The sequence below is a fragment of the Nelusetta ayraudi genome, unplaced genomic scaffold, assembly GCF_046127955.1.
Source record: "Nelusetta ayraudi isolate G7.1 ecotype Tasmania unplaced genomic scaffold, CSIRO-AGI_Nayr_v1 ptg000026l, whole genome shotgun sequence".
Lineage (NCBI taxonomy): Eukaryota > Metazoa > Chordata > Actinopteri > Tetraodontiformes > Monacanthidae > Nelusetta > Nelusetta ayraudi.
This window is the reverse complement of record NW_027466076.1, coordinates 12,133,142-12,154,271: the sequence shown is the minus strand read 5'-3', so window position 1 is coordinate 12,154,271 and position 21,130 is coordinate 12,133,142. Positions and strand designations below refer to the sequence as shown.

Sequence of the window (21,130 nt, the reverse complement as noted above, 5' to 3'; positions counted from 1 at the left end):
TGTTTGGATTGACGTCTCGTTGCTCTTTCCACAACTGGGAGCGTCTCAACACATCTGATCTTTATTCTTTTTTTTTTTGCGCTCTCAGTGCGACCACCTGCGCTCAACAGTCGTCAAAGGCAGTGACTGTGCGGGGCGCGCAGAGAGAGGCTGAGCAAGGAAGAGAGAGGGGAAGAAGAAAAAAAAAAAATAAGAAAAAGGAAAGACAGAAAAAAAATCACCACAAGCAGCTGAGACTTGGAAGCATCTGCGCCGGAGACTAACACGACCTGACGCCTGCGAGGCATGTCGACCGCCGGGGAAGTGCCAGCTTTCTTCAAGAGCATGGGCTCCGACAGCCCAGCCAGGCCGCGGCAGAAATTCTGTGGCGTCTTCTGCCCGGTGGAAGGCTCCTCGGACAGCAAGACGCTGGACTTTGATGCGCTCTCGGCGTGCCGGGGCAGGAGTAACGACCGAGTCATCGACCGGCAGACCGACATCTCGCAGCCGAGGAAGGTGGAGATTCGGGAGAGCACCGGGAAAGAGGCGCTGCAGAACCTGGATGACAAAAGGGTAATTTTTCCTCAGTATTTTTGCACGTTCTTTCCCGCCCTCTCGCCCCGGACATCTCCGGCGCCAAATCGTGCATTTCTCTCCCTAACCGGGATTGCGGATTGTTCTATGTCCGCACGAGCCACCTGCGACATTCACCGTCGTTGTTTCCCGAATTTGCGTCGCGTCTGACAATCATTCGAGTTTATTTGAGCGTGTGTGCGCCGGCCAACTTGCTGCAACTACGTTTCCCATGAAGCACTGCGCCACAACCGGGTAGATACAGGGTCCACCATGCCTGCCGAGGGAGTGGCCCCCCTTTAGTTTAGTCTATGTCCATTTGCACTCTGCGGCTAATGAGCTGATCATGCGAGCTGCAACAGACGAGCTCTTGGAAGAGGCCTTGAGCAAATCAAGAAACGCCCATGTCCGACATGAAGACTGCGGGGCGTGTTAGCTGATTTACAAAGTCGCTGACTGAATGCCAATTTTGACGCGATGTGCGGAAGATACCTCATGTCACTGCTGCAATAGAGCCCAGCTGATCGAAGCCAGTGAATGTTATGCAGGGTGTGGGGGGGAAAAAAATAGTCCGCGCCGTCCCCCTGCCCTCTACTGATGATTCAGCCATTACTCTGCAGGATTTTACTACTTAAAAGAATGTGCCTCTGGCTGTAGTAATAATATCACTGCTTCCTCTACTTAAATCTCAAGTAATAACATCACTGCTTCCTCTATTGAAACCTCAAGCACTCAGGACGTCGTTAAAAGCTGTGGGCCCTGTGGAACAACAGTGTCGCGTTACACATTGATCGGAAACATTAGCCTCTTCACGCTCCTCGCTCTGATCACCTCAAGTTGTTCATGCAGTATTCACCACCTCAGTGGGGTGGATTTACAACTTAAACATTTTCAATCTTACACTCGACACAAACAAGCAAAACTGGTTCAATGAATGGAATCAAATTGATTTATTTATTGGTTGGTTTTTGTTCCATTTTTTTTTTATTTCCCATTAGTCTCGATAGATCTGAAATTTAACACATAACATAATATACAATATAACTAATATAGTACAAAATTGTTAATAATATAACTAATAATGCAATGCAATGCAATGTTCACGTTAAAATTTTCTCTGTAGCTGTTTAGCTGTGGAGATTAGCCAAGATGTCAGCCATGTTGATATTCGACGTTCCTGTCCACTTTGGAACAGAGATTTACAGAGTTCACGACGTTCTATGTGAAATTTCACTTTGAATGAAGTTGGAAGTTGGAATTTGCAACTGAGGATTTCAAATAGTGTGACAGGGGTCGCACTGTCACCTCGCAGCATGAAGATTGCTGGTTCAATTCCCTGGTCTGGGGCCTTTTTGTGTAGAGTTTGCATGTTCTTCATGTGTCTTTGTGCGAGGCGGTTGCAGAAAATGTATGTACGGATGTCAAGTGCGACTTTGTTGTTGTTGTTGTTAGCACGGCTAGATGTACACTGCTACACGCTGGATGTTTTGCAGATAAAGTAAGAGATAAAGGGACGGCAAACATGTCGGTGGAATGATGCTGATGTTTGAAATGCTATAGGCAGCAGGCCTGGAGGAAGGGCAAAGAGGAGATTTATGGTTGTCAAATGAATGAATGTATCAAATTTGATTTGTATAGACCAAGTGTGCACAATGCAATTAGCATCAAAGTGCTTTACAAGAACACGCAAGGTTAACTGGCGTAAGAGAGAAGGATGTGGAGTTTGTAGTGAGACCCTTTGAAGGGCACAGCCCAAAGGAAAATGACAAATCTATTTTAAATGTAATATTACATATGTACTTTTGTGTAGTTATAAACATGTAATAATAATCCTGTTGATAATTTACAATTGGCCTTTGAAGTCAGAGCGTCAGATTGAATCAAAACGGTGTTGCTTGGTACCGGCTAACCCTGGGTAGCCGTGGCAGAGGCCTCACGCTTTGGGTTTGTTTCACTGTTAAAAATGAGATTTCTGCACAAAACGGATGAAGATGGCTGCTGCTGCTGCTTCTGCTGCTGCTGCTGCTGCTGCGCTCCCTCATCCTCTCCGCACCTCGCCGCTACACCCGGCGGAGCAATCGATGGCATTAGCGACTCTCCCTCTGTCAATGGAGCAGGGCGAGGCTCTGCGCATGCGCGGTGCGGATCTTCTTTTTTTTCCCCTCTCTCTCTCTCTCTCGCTCTCTCTCTCTCTCTCTCGGCTCGGTCCCTCCCTCCCTGCCTGCCTGCCGTCCCCCCCTCTTGTCTGACTCCGTCTGCTCGCAGCAGTGCCGTAGTGCATCGGGAGGAGGTTGGAGTTGGGACATAGTTTGCTTCTCCACTTTTTGTGAGTGTGCGTTTGTGTGTGTGTGTGTGTGTGTGTGCGCGCGCGCACGCGTGGCCTCATAGTCCCGTCTTCTTCGTCTGCCCCCCCCCCCCCTCCTCCTCCTCTTCCTCCTCCTCGCGATCATCCTCTTTCCGGTCAACTAATCCGTAACGTTCCATTGATTTGCGGTCGGCGGCGGAGAACGAAGCGAACATGTCTGGCTACCAGGGCAAGAAGAACATCCCTCGCATCACGGTGAGCCTTGCTTTTGTTTGGTTTGGTTTGTGTTAGGGGGGGCGAGGGAGGGAGGGAGGGAGGGGACCGCCGACCTCCCTCGCCCATTCGGCGGGACGGGACCGGCGAGGGAGGTCGGCGGTCCCGTCCCGGATGTCCGGTGTCCGGGCCTGCGGGCGGGGGTGCAGGATGTGACCGGGGAGGAGGCGCGCGTCCGTCCGTCTGTCCGTCCGTCCGTCCGTCGTGGCCCTGTAGCTCGAATGCGTCGGGCATAATTTAAAACACGTGTTAAGGAGAAATGTTAATGTGGCTAGACCCAGTGCTGGGATCCACGGGGAAGAGAGGGGGGGGGCAACCAGGACCACCGGCCGGCAGCCTGGGGAGGCTGTAAAATACCATTTTTGTTGCTCCCCCCCCACCCCCACCGCTCCTTTCCCAGCATCTTTTGCGGCAAGTGCTCAAATCTGAATCGAAAGTCGACCTCAGCTCGTGCACGTTGACACCCCGCCCTCCACAGCCTCCCCGGCCTGCCGACCCCCCCCTCCTCCTTACTGTTAGCATCACGCACGAGAATTCTCTCCGGTTCTCTTTGTTACAGACATCGGTCGCCGGGTATCGCTGCACACCAACTGGTAGGGAGGGAGGGAGGGAGGGAGGAAGGGAGGGAGGGGCCCAGAAGCCTCCGCGCATCCGCTCGAAGCCCTGGCTGGAATTTATTTTGAAGGGGAAAAGGAACACGACCTTTCGAGAGTGAATTTTAAAGAGGAAGAGGTCGGTTTTTTTTTTTTTATTATTATTATTATGTCATTGTGGGACAGATTCTATATCCTGGACTGCAGCAGCAGCAGCAGCAGCAGGCTGAATGGAAAGTAGGGAGCAGGGAGGGGAAGGGTGGGGAGCCAGTGTGAAGGGAGGGGACAGCAATGGGTCCTATTTCCTCCCATGTTTCCTTCTCAGCTGTGTCATGAAGGAGAGATTTGTAGGGGTTAAGCCAAGGAGGCCGCCGTTGCGGTGCAAAAGCTTTTTAAAAAGCCCACATAGACTGAAATTTAGATATGATCCTCTTTGTCTGAATCTGAATCTGATCCCCCCCGCCCCCCGCCCCCCACCCTCCCTCCAAACAAGGACAATCTAATTTGCACCAGCGAGGCACAATTGATTATATAAAAAAAAAAGTCTATAGAGCTCAGTCAAACAGCATAATTAGCCTGCTGCAAAACTGATGGGTTGTTGTACTCTCCACATGTTTAGACGGAGACAAAACCGTACGTCTGTGTAGCGCCCCGTGTGACTTCACAAACTGTGACTTTTAGCACGCACCCCCTTTTTCATTTCTGGCGTGTTTTCACCGACAGGCTACAGGCTTTTTGTTTGGCTAATATTGCTGGAAAAAAAAGGCAGAGGGAATTTTTCACTCATTTGCACACATTTTGTGTGCGCGTGCAGATAAATAACGTTGACCTCCAGAGGCACCACAAAGTCCATCTTCTTGCACATTTACACGGAAGACGTGATTCTGCAAAGAAAAATGTTTTACACGAGCTCATTCCCTCCCCCCCCAAAAAAAAAAACAGATAAAATCAGATTTTCAGAACAGAAATTTGTCTTTTGAGTCCCTATGTGACTGTTGCGAAACAGAAGTCTGCAGCTGGTGACAGTCCCACAGCTGTATATCGTGGGCTGTGTGGCCCTCTCAGGTGCACATCCCCCCACTGTTGTCCTCGGTGGGTGCTTCAAGTGGAGCGGCTGCTCGCCGAGGAGATCAGGGGATTAGGAGTTGCTGCGGTCCCAGCAGTGATTAAGATAGACCTAAATAGATAGACCTCCTATTCCTGACAGGAAGAAGAAGTGGGGCAGAGCCGAAGTGCATTTCTTCAAAAATTTATGATTACCTCATGTGGAGCTGCTCGGTTATGTAAAAAAAAAAAAAAAAGGAAAAGAAAACAGAAAAATCACAACCCCCTTTTTTGGTCTTCATTGAATTCGCAATTATTGCTTCAATGCATCATCTTGACAGTGCACCTGGCCAGCCGACCGCCAAAATCGTGAGGGTTATCAATAGCACGTGGACTTGAGGATGGAGAAAGGGCCAAATATTAGGCAGATATTATGAGCAATCAAGTATCCAACCTTGGACCATGAAAGCGCATTTGGAGTCTCACGTCTTGAACAGAACGCGCAGGTCACCAAAAGCACCCTGCTCCCTTTGCAACATTTTAATCACGCAGATCTTTTTTTCTTTTCAACGTCATTGTGATGGCTGGGAGGCAAAATCAAAATGATAAAAGTGAGCGGCCAAAACCTCTCGGGCGACACAGAAAAGGTGTGTTCCCGATCAGCCGAGCGAAGAACGTCTTCGCCTCAACCTCAACCCCCGCAGTGTAAGGCCACACGCCCTCCTCACCCGCTGGCGAGCCCCCTCGTTAAACAAGCCCCATGGTAATGATAATAATAATAAGCAAAAACAGAGACGAGACAGGAAATGATTGAGGTTGAATTCAATAACGCGTCTAATCAGGGAAGGCCGCGTGACAAAGGAGCCCTCTGTCTCAGCCAGCAGCTCCAGTTCAGTGCGGTTGACATCATGCCACGCTAAATGGGTGCATTTCGACTGAACGTACGCCCTCGGCCATTGTGGGAGGGGAGCTGGTGGAGCTGCCCGGTTTGTCCAGATGGAGTTGGGTCAGCTGCACAGGCAGGGAAGTACTTAAGGCAGAGGTCATTAAATATGGATGAAGCTCCGACAAGTTCGCCACCTGGGCGTGGAGCTTCTGCTGCTCCAGTGAAATTTCTGATTGGGATTAAAGCTTTGACCGAGAGATCTTCTCGCCATGGATACCGCTAAATATTGACTCTATTAGGAGACAAACGATTGCTTGCCTTTTAAAATGTAACATTTCAAATGCGTCCCAGAGCCTAGGATGAGATCCTTGATTAGAAATTCAGCTTTGCTCCTGGATGAGCTGTTTGAACCCCCACATTATTTGGCACTTTGTCCATCTTTAGTTCAAGAGCTGTCAATAACCTTCCGCTGCTGGTTGGGCAGGTACTCAGGCAGAGGCCATGTCATCCAGAATTTATTTTTAAATTATTCATTCATTTGGATTAATCAGAGTCAGAGCGACTATTTCCTTGCAGCGTTCTCCACAAACAAGAGCGTGTTTGACTTCTCTCTCTGATAAATAATGTAACTCTTTAAAAGAATCTGTAAAAAAAAAAAAAAAAAAAATTTGTCTGTGATCAGCCAACCCGAATGATTCACTGGTCTCTCCAGCAGTGGACCAGAGCTATTTTAGTTTCAAAGTCGTTGTGTCCAGATTTGATATTGAGCTATAAAAGTGCATGAAGGAAAAGAGTGGAGCGGGAAGAAAAGATGATGTTTTTGCAAGTGGGGGTAAAAATAGGCGGAGGCTATAATAAGACAGTGGCGGATTAAAGTCTCCGTGACTTCAATCCTCGGGATGGTTCGCTGTGAGTGTGCGAGCGTACCTGCAGCAGCTTTTGCCGGTGGCAGCTCAGTGGTGTGGGCTGCTACTGTTGGGTAACCCGAGCCCCCCTGGGCCTCTATCTGTTCACACATTAACAAACAGCATGGTGCCTCACAAATCTCAGCCGCCTCACGTTCTTCCTCTCAGAATCCCACCATTCATGGAACAAAGTTGTTGCTTGGTAAGAAAAAAAATTAAAAAAAAAAAACAAAAAACAAAACCACACAGGTTTCTCTCAGTTTTGTCAGGGGTGAAGTTTTTCATGAATCAGCGCCCGAAAGAAGGAGTCACATTGGGAACATGATCTGCAAGTCTGCAGTAGGCTGCAGAAAAAGTGAGGCGTGTTTTCAGGCGAGCAGCTTGGACTCGCACTCACCGTCAAAGGCGGGGTTTTGTCTTTTACTTCGTCTCGCGACGCTTTTGGATTTCCGAGATCTCCAAGTCTCGAATCTTGCACGGCCGTCTTGAAAAAGCTGCGGGGGCTTTCAGCCGCTGTTAGCGTTGCATCGTCAATCTGCCTGCGTACAGTGGCGTCAAAAGCCGGAAGCGACTGCTGAGAGCTGCCCCTTGAAGCCACGTAATAACACGAATAATAGTAATGGATTGGATGTATACGGTGCTTTTCAAGGCACCCAAAGTGCTTTACGTTGAACCCATTATTCATCCACACCGCATTCACACTGGTGGCGGTGAGCTACATGTGTAGCGAAGATGTAGTGCACAAGATGTCAAGAGCTGGTTGTATACATATATGTATGTATGTATAACCATTGCATGTTGCAATGTTAGTGATAGTCAAGTGTGATCGCTTGCAAATACGACTATATATATTCATAATAGGGGTGTCCCTTCAATATCATAGGAAGTGGCCCCAGTCAGTCCGTCCCATCTCCCCTGAAGCCTCAATCTGGATTTTCTGGTAATGAGAATGAAGACACGCAGGTCCAGCCTCATCCGTACCAACCTCCGGAGATCTGTCCAACATTACACCGATGTTTGTGTACAGCGCGTTGCTATGAGGATCTTTTTCTCCCTCTTTTTTAATCCCCCCTTTCCCCAGTCAGTCCTGCTCTAATGAATACAGCAGTTGTCAGGACACGCACACAAAAGTGTGTTTTGGTAGGTGACCGTTCCTTCGGATAAACCGCAAACTGCAAATAAATCCTCGGGCCGAGTGTTCAAACCTGGCAGGGTCCCTCCACCTGACCTCGCAAATGTTTCCTGGAAATGTTCCATCGAGACAACAACAACAATACACAGCGTTGCCGGGTGACGTCTGATTCGGGGGCCGGGTCAATGTATCCGTAGCGGATATTTTTTCCCTGCCTCGTTCACGTCGCTCCGCATTGCTCATCAGTCACAGGTTTTAAACTTTCCTGAGAACTGCGTGTGTTTGGTCATCCGCCGGACCTGCAGTGCTGCACAGTTGTGCCATGTTTTAGGTGCTTTCCTGCATCGTGCGGTTATCGTTCACTGCCACATGTTTCCCAATAGTTGCTTTTGCAGATGCAGCAAATTCATTTTTTCACACTTTCATTCATTCTGTTCTATCTTGATGTACTTTTAGAGCACGACAAATTTAAAGAAAAGTCAGACTATTGATTGATTGATTAAATATGACTTTTCCCCCCAGATTTGCTTCCAAAACATAGACTTTTCATAAAACAAGTCACAGGTGAACTCAGTGACCCTGCAAAAAACAGATCTCATTTGTAAAATTATTCTGTATAGACATGAATGCTTTTTTTTTTGGTTGACCACAAAAAAGAAAAAAAAAAATCCTATCTCAGTTCATTTTTTATCAAAAGATACTTTCGAGTAAGGCTGTTGCCGCTCTGAAAGAATTGTGTCATTTGTTGTGTACAAACGTAAACACGGCGATCACATTGTGACGCGGTGCAGAACAGTGGAAAGGAGCCCGGGACCACCTCCTCTGCATGATCTCAGCCGCATTCCATTGAGGCCTCAGAGCGGTTTGTTGTTGCAGTGGGAACACAATCGATTGAATAGTCTGCCTGGCAACAGCCAGCCCCCAAAATGACCACTTGTGCACAGTATGAGCTCGCGCTTCCTCCCGTTGCTGCCGCTGCACAGATTGTTGGACAGTGTGTTCATAGCTCTTTCATTCCCCCCCCCCCCCCTCCCCATCCCCGTTTTTACCTCCTGGCTGCGCCCGAGTTATCCTGCGTCTCATTTTTGTTGGAGCTGTTATTGCCGTTGTCATGACGACGTCGCACCATGTGACAAGCATGCGTGAGACAGTGACATGAGTCCTGCAAGGGAGTGTGCACTTCGGACTGCTTTACTGTAATGCATCGTGTTACAAAAATTAAACTCCCACCAAATGTTGCACGCAGCAAAACACAACAAGGAATTTCAGCAAATTGGTTCACGTGATTGTTTTTGGCCGTATATTTCCAGCATGTATGCATATAAGCTTAAAGAGTCTTGGAGTTTTCGGACACCCTTAAAAAATTTTTTTTTACTTAATCTCATTTGTTTTTATGAAAGTTTTTTTTAAGGGAATTGTTTGTGTTTTAAAAGGTTTCGCTGCATCAGAGGAACACAAACAAACGGAAATGATATTGTTATTTAAAAGCTAAATTCTTAAATTTCTCTTGTAGTTTTCTCTTTCTCGAGTTCTCTTGCACTCTGGCTGTGTTGGAAGGGCAATGCAGTACATCGCAAGTGCATGAGGTGTCCGAAAAGTTTCCCCCCACCACTGTGTGTTGCATCAATGCAATACTTAGCTTGACAAAAAAAGCCCTCACATAAACATTCCTCTTTATTTCCGCTCGACATTGCGTGCAGACCCCACCCCAGCTGGGCCTTTTTAGAATATACAAAACACATATAGTTCAGGGTAATATTTAACAACGCAATCAATTATACCCACATTGCTTCGACACAGCCATGCATTCTGCACAGCGCCCCCACCTGACGTCATTACGCTTCCTGTTTTGGGAGCCCGGGGAGGTTCTCACGGAGGGGAAGGTCACTGTCATGCTTGGCTTTGAACCAACACAAGCAGATTCTCTCGCAGCCTTGGGGGGGGGTCGAGCTCAGTATAATAACATTATTGTGCACTGCAAAGCCAGATTCAGAACGCGCTAACTGCTAATTTCATACTTATCAGGGCAGCCGAGGATGAAGCCAAAACACTTCAAATCTTGACGCTCGATTCCGATTTTTTTTTTTTGATTTTGCTGAGATCCAAATGGGTTTGCACGTTTTTTTCACTTTCTAATTTATAATAGTGATAATGCGACTGCCATTAGAATCACGATTGAAACGTTTGAAGTGACCCAGAGGCACAGAAGTGTTTAGGAAGTAAATATGAATGGAACTCCTGTTGGCTTGTGTGTATCAATTTCTACTGTAAGTTGTTCAATCAAACCACCAAGTGATCATACATCATTTTTAAACTGTCCTTCCAGTGCCGAGCCGTATCACTGTTTGTCTGCCGCCTGCCTCTTTTCTCCATATCATCACTGGATTTTGCCCGGTTCTCCGTTAATGCAGAATGGTGACTTGTCTGTCGCACTTTAATAGTAGTCGTGTGAAGGATGCCGCCTCTTTTTAGTCCGAAGTCATATTTCAAAACATCAAATATATCCAAATTAGAACCACGAGTGAAAGTTTGGTATGGGTCTGATTGAAAAAACAAAAAACAAAAAAATCAGATTTGTGACTCAGACAGTTGGGGGAAAAAAAAATCAAATAAGGGTCGCATATTGGCAAAGAAAAACAACATTTTTTCTTTGCCTGCAGGGTGAATGAACGCAGATGGTCTCGGTTGTGCAACACTGAAATTTGCTGTCAGGTCCGTGATGTCACGGCATCTTTGAAGACGGTCGCAGGGCTGAAGGCAGCGGCCGGACCGGCCCTCCACCGCATGCATGGCTGATTAGCACACGGGTCCCCGGTGCATTAGCTGCGGCAGCGCTGCCACAGTCGCCGCCACACCTTCCACATGACAGCTGCAATGCGTTTTTCAGACGCTCAGCAGTCCGCCCCAAGTGTGTGTGTGTGTGCGTGCGTGCGTGCGTGCGTGTTTGTTATGTTTGCCGAGGAGCTGGCTGTGTGGCTTCCAACCGTCCCAGCGAAGAGCCACAGGGACGCTTTGGCAGGTCTGCACGCCGCCGTGTTTGCGCGGTTGCTAAGGAGCCGGTGGGACGATAAGACATGATGTCATCATTTCACAAAGATACTGCAAGCGCTGACCTGTTTCTTATTTTTAACGCTCAGACAAATGCGTGGCGTCATATTAATAGTATGTTGTCTGTTGGCAGAATCCGAGCTCGGAATATTTTTTCTTTTCCCAACCGATGCACAGAACCTCGAGTGCATTTGATTCTTGTGCATGTTCAAGTCGAGAGCAGCTTTGCAAACAGGGAAAACAGAGGAAAGCGCTCAAAGCCCCAAAAGCCAAAGGTTTTTTTTCTTTCACAGGTTACGTACCCATCTTGGAAAAAATGTGAAACTGAGCAAGGCGGGTTCCATCCAAATATAGAGCGAGAGCTGACAGAGTTTGACACAGTTTGCAAGAAGCCTTGCTTTTAATCAGTTAAGAGAACCAGAGACTGGCATATGTAAGAGGCAAATATCCTTAAGTGCTGTAAAATTAATTAAAAATAAATCAAGGTTTACAAAAAATTCCAGATTGCGTCAGACCACTTTCTCAATATAAATGTTAAAATACATGTTACACATTAAAAAATAAGTTTAAAAACTGGAAAAGCACCCCCCCAAAAATTGAAACTGGTGCATTTGGTGTGCTAGCGTTGCATCGCATCGGGTGGCTCCTTTTGTTCCGCTCTAATCCGGGACAATCTGGGAAATATTGGGTCAAACAAAATAAAGTGAAACGCGAAAGAAAGGGTGAGGCGGGTGGGGCGGGGCTGAGTTTATGCAGAGCAGTAGCAGCAGCAGCAGCAGTAGTTGTGCTCGGTGGGGGTGGGGAGGTGTCGGGGAGGTGTTGGGCTGGTGGGCGTTTCCAAAAAACAGAGCGGCCTTTGTTAACCAGGGGGACGCCTGAGTCCTTGTGACCAGCGGTGCCACTCCCTCTTTTGGACAGACGGCTCGGGGTGTCTCCGAGCAGCAGGGGTGGGGGGGCGAGTGGTGCCACTGGGTGGGAGCCCAGGCTCCTCCCCCTGGACTGGAGCGGCACAGGCAGCAGAGCAGGTACAGGGCGTCTGCCAGAGGGGTGTGTCTGGGGGGGGCGGGGCCTTTTGCATTGTTGCCACAGTGAGCGCCCCTCATCTTGTGGTTGGCACAGAGCTGGAGTGTCAGAGCTCTGCTGCCTACAGTATCTCTGCAACACACAGCATTTTGACTTTAGTGGGGGGGTTTTTGTGCGAGAGAATTCAATACTAAGTGCCTGAAAAATTCCACATTTGATTTAGGGTTTAGTAACGGGTCACTCTGTTTTACATATAAATGTCTCACGTCCGTCTTGCCAAGCACCAACAGGAAACTTGCACATTTTCAATCGCTCTTGGAGAAGTTTTCCTGAATCCTCAGCTCAATCCTCCTAAAGCACAGCCGTGCAGGATCTGATTGGGCAGCTTTCAATGACAGACAGAAGGTTCCTCCAATCACCTTTCAGCTTGGGCAGGGTCCTTGTCCAGGTGAATTTCTGAGATCATGTTGTGAACATGACCTTTTTTTTTTTGAATTTTTAGGATTCAACTGGGATCAATGGAAAAGATTTGTAGTAAAAAAAAAAAAAAAAATCGCTGCCACGGCAGAGACATTTTTTTTTTTACTGAGAAACGGCTGAGGTTTCTTTGTCGCTACTGTAAAGCGACACAAAATCTGCTCTTGATCCAAACCGCAGTCTCTCTGTCATCTGTTCATCCACGTTGTTAGCATGTGATTTAAGGATGTTCACACTGCACGGGGGAGTGTGCGATTGTGTAACTTGAAAGACATTACTCAGCCATGTGTTTCCCATCACACTGTGTCCTACCAAAGCCACGCGGCCGCTGCTGTTTATATTCTGAGGATTTATTCTCAGCTTCGATGAGACACAGCCCCACGCGTCTCTCATCAAACGCTCACATATCTGCATAAGATCATACGCACATCTGACACTTGCCCTCCCACCAGTGGAATTTTCTGCACTCTTTGGGAAAAAGCAAGCCACCATCGTCGCAGTGGAGCTTCTTTAAATCGTCTTTATTGCTCCGCAGAGTGACCGTCTCCTGATCAAAGGGGGGAAGATCGTCAACGATGACCAGTCCTTCTGTGCAGACATCTACATGGAAGATGGGGTCATCAAGTGAGTCCTCTGCTCTCTCTTCAGCTCCGTCAAGAGAAGAAAATGCTTAAACAGTTACTTTTCTTGGTGAAAAATGGTAAACACAAAACAAAAAAGAAGGTATTTTGCATGTGAATAGAAGTGGAATTAACAGGAAATGGCAACCATGACAAGGTTCAAGAATTTTCTTTAGCCTCTGCAATGTCACAGTCGTGCAACAATCAGAAAGTTGCAGGAGATCTATTAAAAGGGGGGTTTCATTGTATTTACATGCCAATTGTAGATTGTGTTGGCAAGATATTTTTGTTATTGGACTGCATGCATTTGCCCTCGTCATTATTGGCCAGCTGAGGTCATAGCTTTGTCCAGCGTGATTCTCAAAGGGATTCTTTGGCGCAAGTGCGACCATTTTCTTTCCTCTGCTCTTCTCGCAAGTCTGCGATTGTTTGCACCAAAGTTGCCGACAATTCAGATTTCTCTCCATTCTTAGGATTAAACTAAATGCAGAAACTGTCCCATCCCTCAAGTCCGAAGCCCTGTGAGTTGTAAACACAGCGTAAAGGATTTTAAAATATCTTTTCGAGGGGACGCCAGGGCGTCGTGACTGCCACCCGGTAGCGAACTGAGCTTGTAACTACAAGCAGGCAGACATCAATGAAAACATGCCAAACAGCTCATGGCTGTCCAGCCAATCCTTCTATTGTAGGAGACACACACAGAAAAAAAAAAAAAGCATCTCTGTTGTGCTGTATTGCACATACGTCTCCAAGTGCAGTTTGTTTTAATGCATTCACGAGTATTTACCCACATGGTGCACAGCAACTGTTCCATCCAGGTCAGAAGTGGACGTCTCAGCAAGATGCAGTCCATTGCAGTATAAAGGCTGCAAAAGCTTTTCCTATTTTGTCTTATTAACAATAAACAACAAAAAGAATGTCTATTTGTTTGTGTGCCTCTGATTGGGAGTTAGCAACATTTCATTTGTGTGGAAAAACTTTCCCCTCTCCTTGTGCATCCTGTTTTTCCTGTGCGTCAACTCGTCGTGCCGTCTGTTCTCCCTCCTCCAGGCAAATCGGGGAAAACCTCATCGTTCCCGGGGGGGTGAAAACCGTCGACGCACATGGCCGCATGCTGATGCCGGGAGGCGTCGACGTGCACACGCGCTTCCAGATGCCCGATCGGGGCATGACGTCCGCCGATGACTTCTACCAGGGCACCAAGGCGGCGTTGGCTGGGGGCACCACCATGATCAGTGAGTCAGCTGGGGATCATTGGCTGGGACGCACTGAAGCACCGTCGGCCTTTTCTGCCCGGTGGATGAATCTGTCGTCGCCATCCATCTATTGGGCGCAATGAAAAGCAAAATTTAAACAAGCAGACTTTTACCTCTAATCTATACTTGTACAAACAATCCCGAAGCCCGGGTGCCATCATTAAAAAAAAGTGTGAAAGGTGAATGCAGCTCCCTCTGCGCTCTCCCCCCGCCCTTTCCTTTGAAAGACACTCCCAGTCTGAAGTGTGCGTTGGTGCCGTCACGCCGTGCAAAACGCTGACGGCTGCAGCCGGGATGGCAGCCGGGTGGCGGCTGGAATGCAGATGGGAGTGTGCAAATCCCTTCTAAAAGTGGAAAATGGCGGCATGACTTGGAAAAAAAAAAAAAAGAAGATGGACAAGACTTGAACACAGCGAGGCGCAAAATGAGTCCTGCCAATAAATCCTTGGGAATTTCTGCGCAAAGTTTTCCAAACGAGTTTGTGTCATTTCTTCTCTGGGTTTGGACTGAAGATGAGCAAGTTCAAAGATCAGCGGTCATGTTAAAATGTCCTTTGAACGCCAAACTAGTGATGCTTATAGATCAATACGTTATTAGTAGTTTCCCCCCCTCACTGTTCAAATACCTTCAAATCCTGGTTTTATTTCATTTATCCCTCATTTTATCAGGAAAGATCCCATTTAGATTCAGAATCTCTTTTGTAAAGAAGTCCTGGCAAAGACAGAGGGCACCCTTGTAAGGATGCAGTACAGTTAAACACACAGAGGAGGAGGACATCTTGGCTACTTTACTATATTTAGGTAAGGTAAGATGGTAGAATATTTGGTAAAACAGAGGTTAAAGTGAACCATAATGTGGTTGAGATTGAGGTTTAGGCTGCACAAAACAAAGGAAAAATGTATCTAACTGCACTAACGTGTGTGTGTGTGTGTGTGTGTGTGTGTGTGCGTGCGCGTGTGTGTGGCGTCCAGTCGACCACGTGGTCCCCGAACCCGGCGTCAGCCTCATCTCGGCCTTCGAGCAGTGGCGCGAGTGGGCTGACGGCAAGTCCTGCTGTGACTACTCACTGCACGTCGACATCACCGAGTGGCACAAAGGCATCCAGGAGGAGATGGAGGCGCTCGTCAAGGACCACGGTGCGACGGCTGCTCACGCTCACTTCCACATCGTCGTTGTCTAATCTTCACTCGAGTCAGGATCCGCTCAGGGTTTCTGCCTTTTTTGTTTTGTTGTTGGGAAAGGCAGTTTTTCCTTTGCCGACGGCGTCTCAGTGGGAGCAGTTGGCCATGCGAGCTGCTGGTCGAGACCTGGCTGACATGCAAAGTGCCCTGAGAGAACTTTGTGATGTGGCTCTAGACAAATAAAACTGAATTTGATTGAAGGGATTAATGACTTCAAACTTTCAAACTTTTATAATTAAATGTGTCCAGTGTGTATTTTTGCTCTCACTTGAGTTTAATGTATATTTAATGTGTACACACTTTAAGAAGAATTGACTTACCTTCAGGGATGTACTGTTTACATGTTAATCTCAATTATATTATATTGAAATTCTTATATATGCATTCATTCATTCATCTTCTATACCCGCTTATTCAGGGTCACGGGGGTCTGCTGGAGCCTATCCCAGCTGTCTTAGGGCGAAGGCCTGCATGTTCTATCTGTGTTCTATCATATTTTTTTGTTTTCTTCAATGTCCAGGTGTCAACTCCTTCCTCGTCTACCTGGCTTATAAAGACATTTTCCAGCTGACCGACACTCAGGTAACCGACTTTTTGTTCTTCGGGGTTGACATTTCTTTTCTGTGAAACCAAAGCTCGGAGATTACAGGAGCAGAATGCTTGGATTCAGCCTCACCTAGACTTAATCCACTCACAGCGCAATCATCCCCTTTCCGCCGTGTCTGTGCCCGTTGGTGTGACCGCGCAGGATAACGGTTGCTCCGGTTTGTCAAAGAAATAAACAAGAAGTGAAAGCGCTTTTTATGAATCCGCCAAGAACTCGCTCGCCACATCATCAGCAAAAGTTTTGCGTTGCGTGTGTGGCGTTGCCATGGTGAGACGCCGTACCCACAACAAGTCTGACTTTATCATGTAATAAAAGTGGCAGCCTCGACTCTGACTCGACCCGCAGTGAACATCAGAGCTCCAGCCTGACGCGTCTCTCTCGCTACGCTGATGATGTGCACGTTTACCCACGGGACAGCGCTCGGATCATGAAAACAAAGTGTGACTTGTGGTTGAGCTGAATTAGTCCCAGTTGAAATAATGAAAAAGATACTCCCAGGCAGCTGCAGTCAGAGAGGATTTTTTTTTTTTTTTTTCAGACATCTGATGACTCTTTATTGTTTTGGCAGCGCTGAGACCGATGACTCACTTAACATCTCGGCAAAGTTGCTGGACTTCTTAAGAAATGTGCAAACTGTTAGAATACCACGTGTTAGTCAACCCTCACCTTCTGCCGCTGCACTGAGACAGAAGGCCTGAAAGAGACTGTGCTGCTTGCTACTCTTCCCTTGTTGAGCTGCAGAAGTGCTTTTCACCGTGCAGTTACTGTAAGTGAGTCCTTAGTTGTTGAGCCAAAAGCAAAGATAAACACACTGAGGGTGGTGCGCAGTCATTTTCTTTTGAAGTGTGTGACCTGTAGGGACTGTTTGACTGTGTAATAGCTCCGACTGTCAAAAGTGAACACACATTGCTGCTCCTACTACAATCACGCGTTGAAGAGTCCCAGTTCCAAACTTTTTTTTTGTTTTTGCCCCTTGTCATTGCTTTGTAAATCTTTCTCTATGAAAAAAAGCTGACTTTAAGATGTTGTCTTGACCTTGATAAACAAACGTTTTTTTTTTTTTTAACAATTACTTTTACAAGAACTAAGGTTGTTGGTGAAATACAATTTGGATTTTGGCTAATCAGTGCTGCAGTGGTTATTATGTATTTATTTTGGGCAATTATGAGTGTTTGAAGGAAGCAGGTCGGTTCATATATCTAAAACTCCCAACGGGCTGTTTTTGCTGATGGTGAGTAGAGAGTGCAGCATGGATTACTTCACAACAAGTGGTCCTATTTAAAGAAACCTGAATATTTTAAAACACAGGTCGAAAAAATGTAGAGACTCATTTTTAATATATGAGAATTTTTTTTCCCCAGTTCTTTTTTTTTTTTTAGCACTTATTTTTAATTAGAAAAACTAAAACAAAAGCGAAAGTACAGCATTGAATCACAATGAGGTGTTTGATTAATAACAATAGTTAGAAGGGAAATAAATAGGTTGAAAGTAATAATGGAAATCATAACAGTAGCACTACTACTACTACTACTACTACTACTGATGCAATAAATACAACTGCTGATGATACCATACAATATACATACAATACTGAAGCAATAGAATAAAACAGTGTCTGCTAGTATAATAAATTATTACCAGACACAAGTTTGTATTAGAAATTTACAACCAACTTCTCAGTCCACTAGATGGTGCTAAATGCTGTCGGCTTGATACGGTACAAGATTAATATCCAGCAGGTGAGAAAAACGAGCTGCACACGCTGCGACCCTGCGTCTCAAAGTGTTCATACAGCGACTTATATTGGACAGCAGGGTGATGAGCCAGTCATCGTTTATCAAACTGGCAGAATTTACTGAATTCAGGTTGCTCTGAGCTCACTGCTGTGTCGCCCGCTGCTGCTGCTGCTGCTGCTGCAGGTGTACGAGGTGTTCAGCGCCATCCGGGATCTGGGCGCCATCGCTCAGGTGCACGCTGAGAATGGAGACATTGTGGCTGAGGTATGTTTTTCTTGATCACATAAGCTCGCGGCACACGAAGAGTGAACCTTTTTCCTATGTACAGAGGATTAGCATTTAATAATAGACTGACGGCTAATTATCGTCACTTCTTGGTCTCGTGCACTCAGGAGCAGCGCAGGATCCTGGAGCAGGGCATCACCGGGCCTGAGGGTCACGTGCTGAGCCGCCCCGAGGAGGTAGGACTGTTTGACACTGTAGGCGCTGACTAGTGCCACATTTCTATTTTGCCAAAAAAAAAAAAAAAAAAAAAAAGCCTTTGAAAATTCTTCCTTTGTGGGAAAAAACGGTCGTAGATGTGAAGTGCTGGCGTTGTCGGTGAGAGAAAATGCACAAAGGATTCCTCGTCTTTGTTTTTTTTTGTGAAAAAACTGAAAGGAAATTTTTAACGCCTAGCCCGATGCTGCGTTGGCGTTCCAAATTCTGACGATTCTTTTGTGTGACTTGCATCATTTGTTTGTTTGTAGAACATAAACACACACGCCACCCCATGCCACCCAGTGCACTATAAAATGCGCTCCTCTCCAAACTTCACAGCAGCAGTCTGCGCTGCGCTGTTTGACTCTCTCTCTCTCTCTTTGACGGCTAATCCATATGTGTCTCACTGGGCCGCATCCTGCTCACACGCTCACCTCCGCGTGACTCAGAAATAACCACGCATTCTTTTGATGAATCACTGCGTTCCTCACCGAACGTCCAGATGTGGACAGAAGGGGGCAGCGGTCGTTAAGTGAATAAGTATCTCCTCATATCCTTCCGCAATCAATCAACAGCGTCTCGAACATCTAATCAGACCTCGTCTTCACTGGAAACGCTGGAAATGGCTTTCACATGTGAGGCAGCCGCACTGCGCTTCTTTAAAAGGAACAGTGAATAACGATGCTTCATTTGTGTGGGCAGCGTTTCCATAGATGTAACTCCAATGGCATGTTGTGTTAGTTTACACCCAGTGGAACTCAGAACATTGCATTGCACTCATTAACTCATTATCCTCTCCTGTTTTGTCAATAAATGGCTGCTGCTCGTTAGCTTAGCACAGCGCTAACACTGTGCGGTACAGTTACCCGGGCCTTTCCCCCTGGCTTTCAACGTCTCTTGTCTGGTTCTTTTTCTATTACCAGCGTGCATTTATTCCCATTTCAAACCTAAGCGGGTAAAATGCTAACGGGAACTGGCGGCTTTCATTAGCGAAATTACCGATGCACAACGGGAAATGCGCATCTCTTTCCCAGGTGGAGGCGGAGGCCGTGAACCGCTCGGTGACCGTGGCCAATCAGACCAACTGCCCTCTCTACATCACCAAGGTGATGAGCAAGAGCGCCGCCGATGTCATCGCTCAGGCCAGGAAGAAGGGTGAGACTCTGATATGTGACTAAATGTAACAGCAGAAACCTCAACATGGCACGGAGGGATGAACACTAAAGGCGGTTATTGTGAACGCTGGTAGCAAGTAGCTGAGCACAGATGGAATTCTTCTTCTTTTAGATCCATCTCACATAGCCAGCATGTGTACAGCGCATTTTTTTGGCCATTAGATATTTGGTGTTGGTGTTGTCCATCAAGCCTGTCAATTCTTTTTCTTTCGCGTTCTTCCTTTAATGGGAAAAATATTCTGGTAGAACTTTTGGCACAGCAGCCTCCGACGCTAATCTCTCTGCTACCACAGCTGAGAGAAGCCAAAGTATCGTCTCTTTTTATTTATTTTTTTTATCGTGTATTGCTCCAGTCCTGCTTCCTGCTCCTCCATCTCCCACTTCTTTATCCGTGGTTCTGGAATTCTGCTATGAATTGAAAAATTTTGTGTGCTGGAGGACCGCAAGACGGATGCGACAGAGTCTGAGTCTGAGCGATCCAGCTGTCATTATAGTCCAGTGGTGTAATGCAATGTGATTTGCATTTTGGATTTTTTTTTTTTTTTTTTAATGAAAGGCACTGTTGTCTATGGAGAGCCGATCACCGCAAGCTTGGGCACGGATGGCTCCCACTACTGGAGCAAGAACTGGGCGAAGGCAGCCGCCTACGTCACCTCTCCTCCGCTGAGCCCCGACCCAGCCACACCCGACTATCTCAACTCCCTGCTGTCCTGGTGAGGGTTGCCACTGTTTAAATCGGACCTGGACCTGGTGCCAGAAAAAAAAAAAAAAAAAAAAAAAAATCATGGAGATGTTAAATAATAATAATGATGATCTCTCACTCCACAGTGGTGACCTGCAGGTGACAGGAAGCGCGCACTGTCCTTTTAACACCGCCCAGCGGGCTGTGGGCAAGGACGACTTCAGTCTGATCCCTGAAGGTGTCAACGGTACCGAGGAGAGGATGTCCGTCATCTGGGACAAGTGTGTGGTAGGCGTGCTCGTACTCTTCACAGTGAAGGAAGGATGCTGAACGGGCCGTTGAGTTGACCTCTGGCTGATACATGTTGACATCCAGGGAACGTTAACATGTTACAGGTCAATGGATGTCTGAGACATTTGCACGTTTTTTTGCTCATTTGTTGTCAAGTCCACCTCTTTCCCTCCAAAGGAAAACTCAAGTCAAGTTTCCAACTCAAACTTTTATTTTCCTTTTAGTTGGTTGGTTGTGTTAGACGGAAAAAAAAAAACGTTAACACCATGAAACACAAAACCAAAAAGTTGACATATTAACCATTTTAAATGAATCAATCACTTTAAGCCTTTTAAAGCGAAAAAAGAATAATCTAATTTTGTGTGTCCAACATTTTAGTAAGTAAAGTTTTAACATTTAACAGAATATAGATATATGTATACATATATTATACATACATATACATAAACACACACACACACACACACACACACACACACACACACACACACACACACACGCATTACAGTATGTTCTAGATTTTTACTCAAAATGAAATATCTTAATTCAACCTAATTTGAAACAAAATCATTGAGGTAAATGCTGCGTTGCTCTCTTTAACCAATCACAACAGTTCACATAAACTTGACCAAAGAAAATGAAATATTCCAGAACACCGAGAAAGCAAATAAGCATTTCGCGGACCACTGGCGTCTCTGGACTGAACCCATGAGTGGACTCGGATACTCTCTGTTCTTTCAACTCTGCTTTCTCCTTTGAAGTTTGACTGAATGGCTGAGCTTCCCCCAGCCCTTCCCAGGTGCTCTAAATCAGTGATGACTGATCAGGTGACAAGCACCTCTTTACTGCTACTGGTGCACTCTG

The 21,130-nt window shown here is 46.5% G+C and overlaps 1 protein-coding gene across 4 annotated transcripts in view; it reads left to right on the top strand.

The window, feature by feature from the left end:
• The first annotated feature begins 181 nt into the window (after positions 1-181).
• dpysl2b (dihydropyrimidinase like 2b) overlaps positions 182-21,130 on the top strand; it is a 28,111-nt gene continuing 7,162 nt past the window's right edge. For 2 of the 4 annotated variants that reach the window (XM_076029863.1, XM_076029862.1), the window contains exons 1-10: positions 182-552; positions 12,774-12,862; positions 13,909-14,093; positions 15,086-15,250; positions 15,816-15,877; positions 17,822-17,902; positions 18,031-18,099; positions 19,153-19,273; positions 19,850-20,006; positions 20,122-20,263. In XM_076029863.1, the coding sequence (XP_075885978.1) occupies positions 286-552; positions 12,774-12,862; positions 13,909-14,093; positions 15,086-15,250; positions 15,816-15,877; positions 17,822-17,902; positions 18,031-18,099; positions 19,153-19,273; positions 19,850-20,006; positions 20,122-20,263 (1,338 nt within the window). In that variant the 5' untranslated portion in view covers positions 182-285. Of the gene's footprint in view, positions 553-2,760; positions 3,113-12,773; positions 12,863-13,908; positions 14,094-15,085; positions 15,251-15,815; positions 15,878-17,821; positions 17,903-18,030; positions 18,100-19,152; positions 19,274-19,849; positions 20,007-20,121; positions 20,264-21,130 lie in introns of those variants that run through there. The other 2 variants (XM_076029865.1, XM_076029864.1) reach the window with 1 other exon arrangement.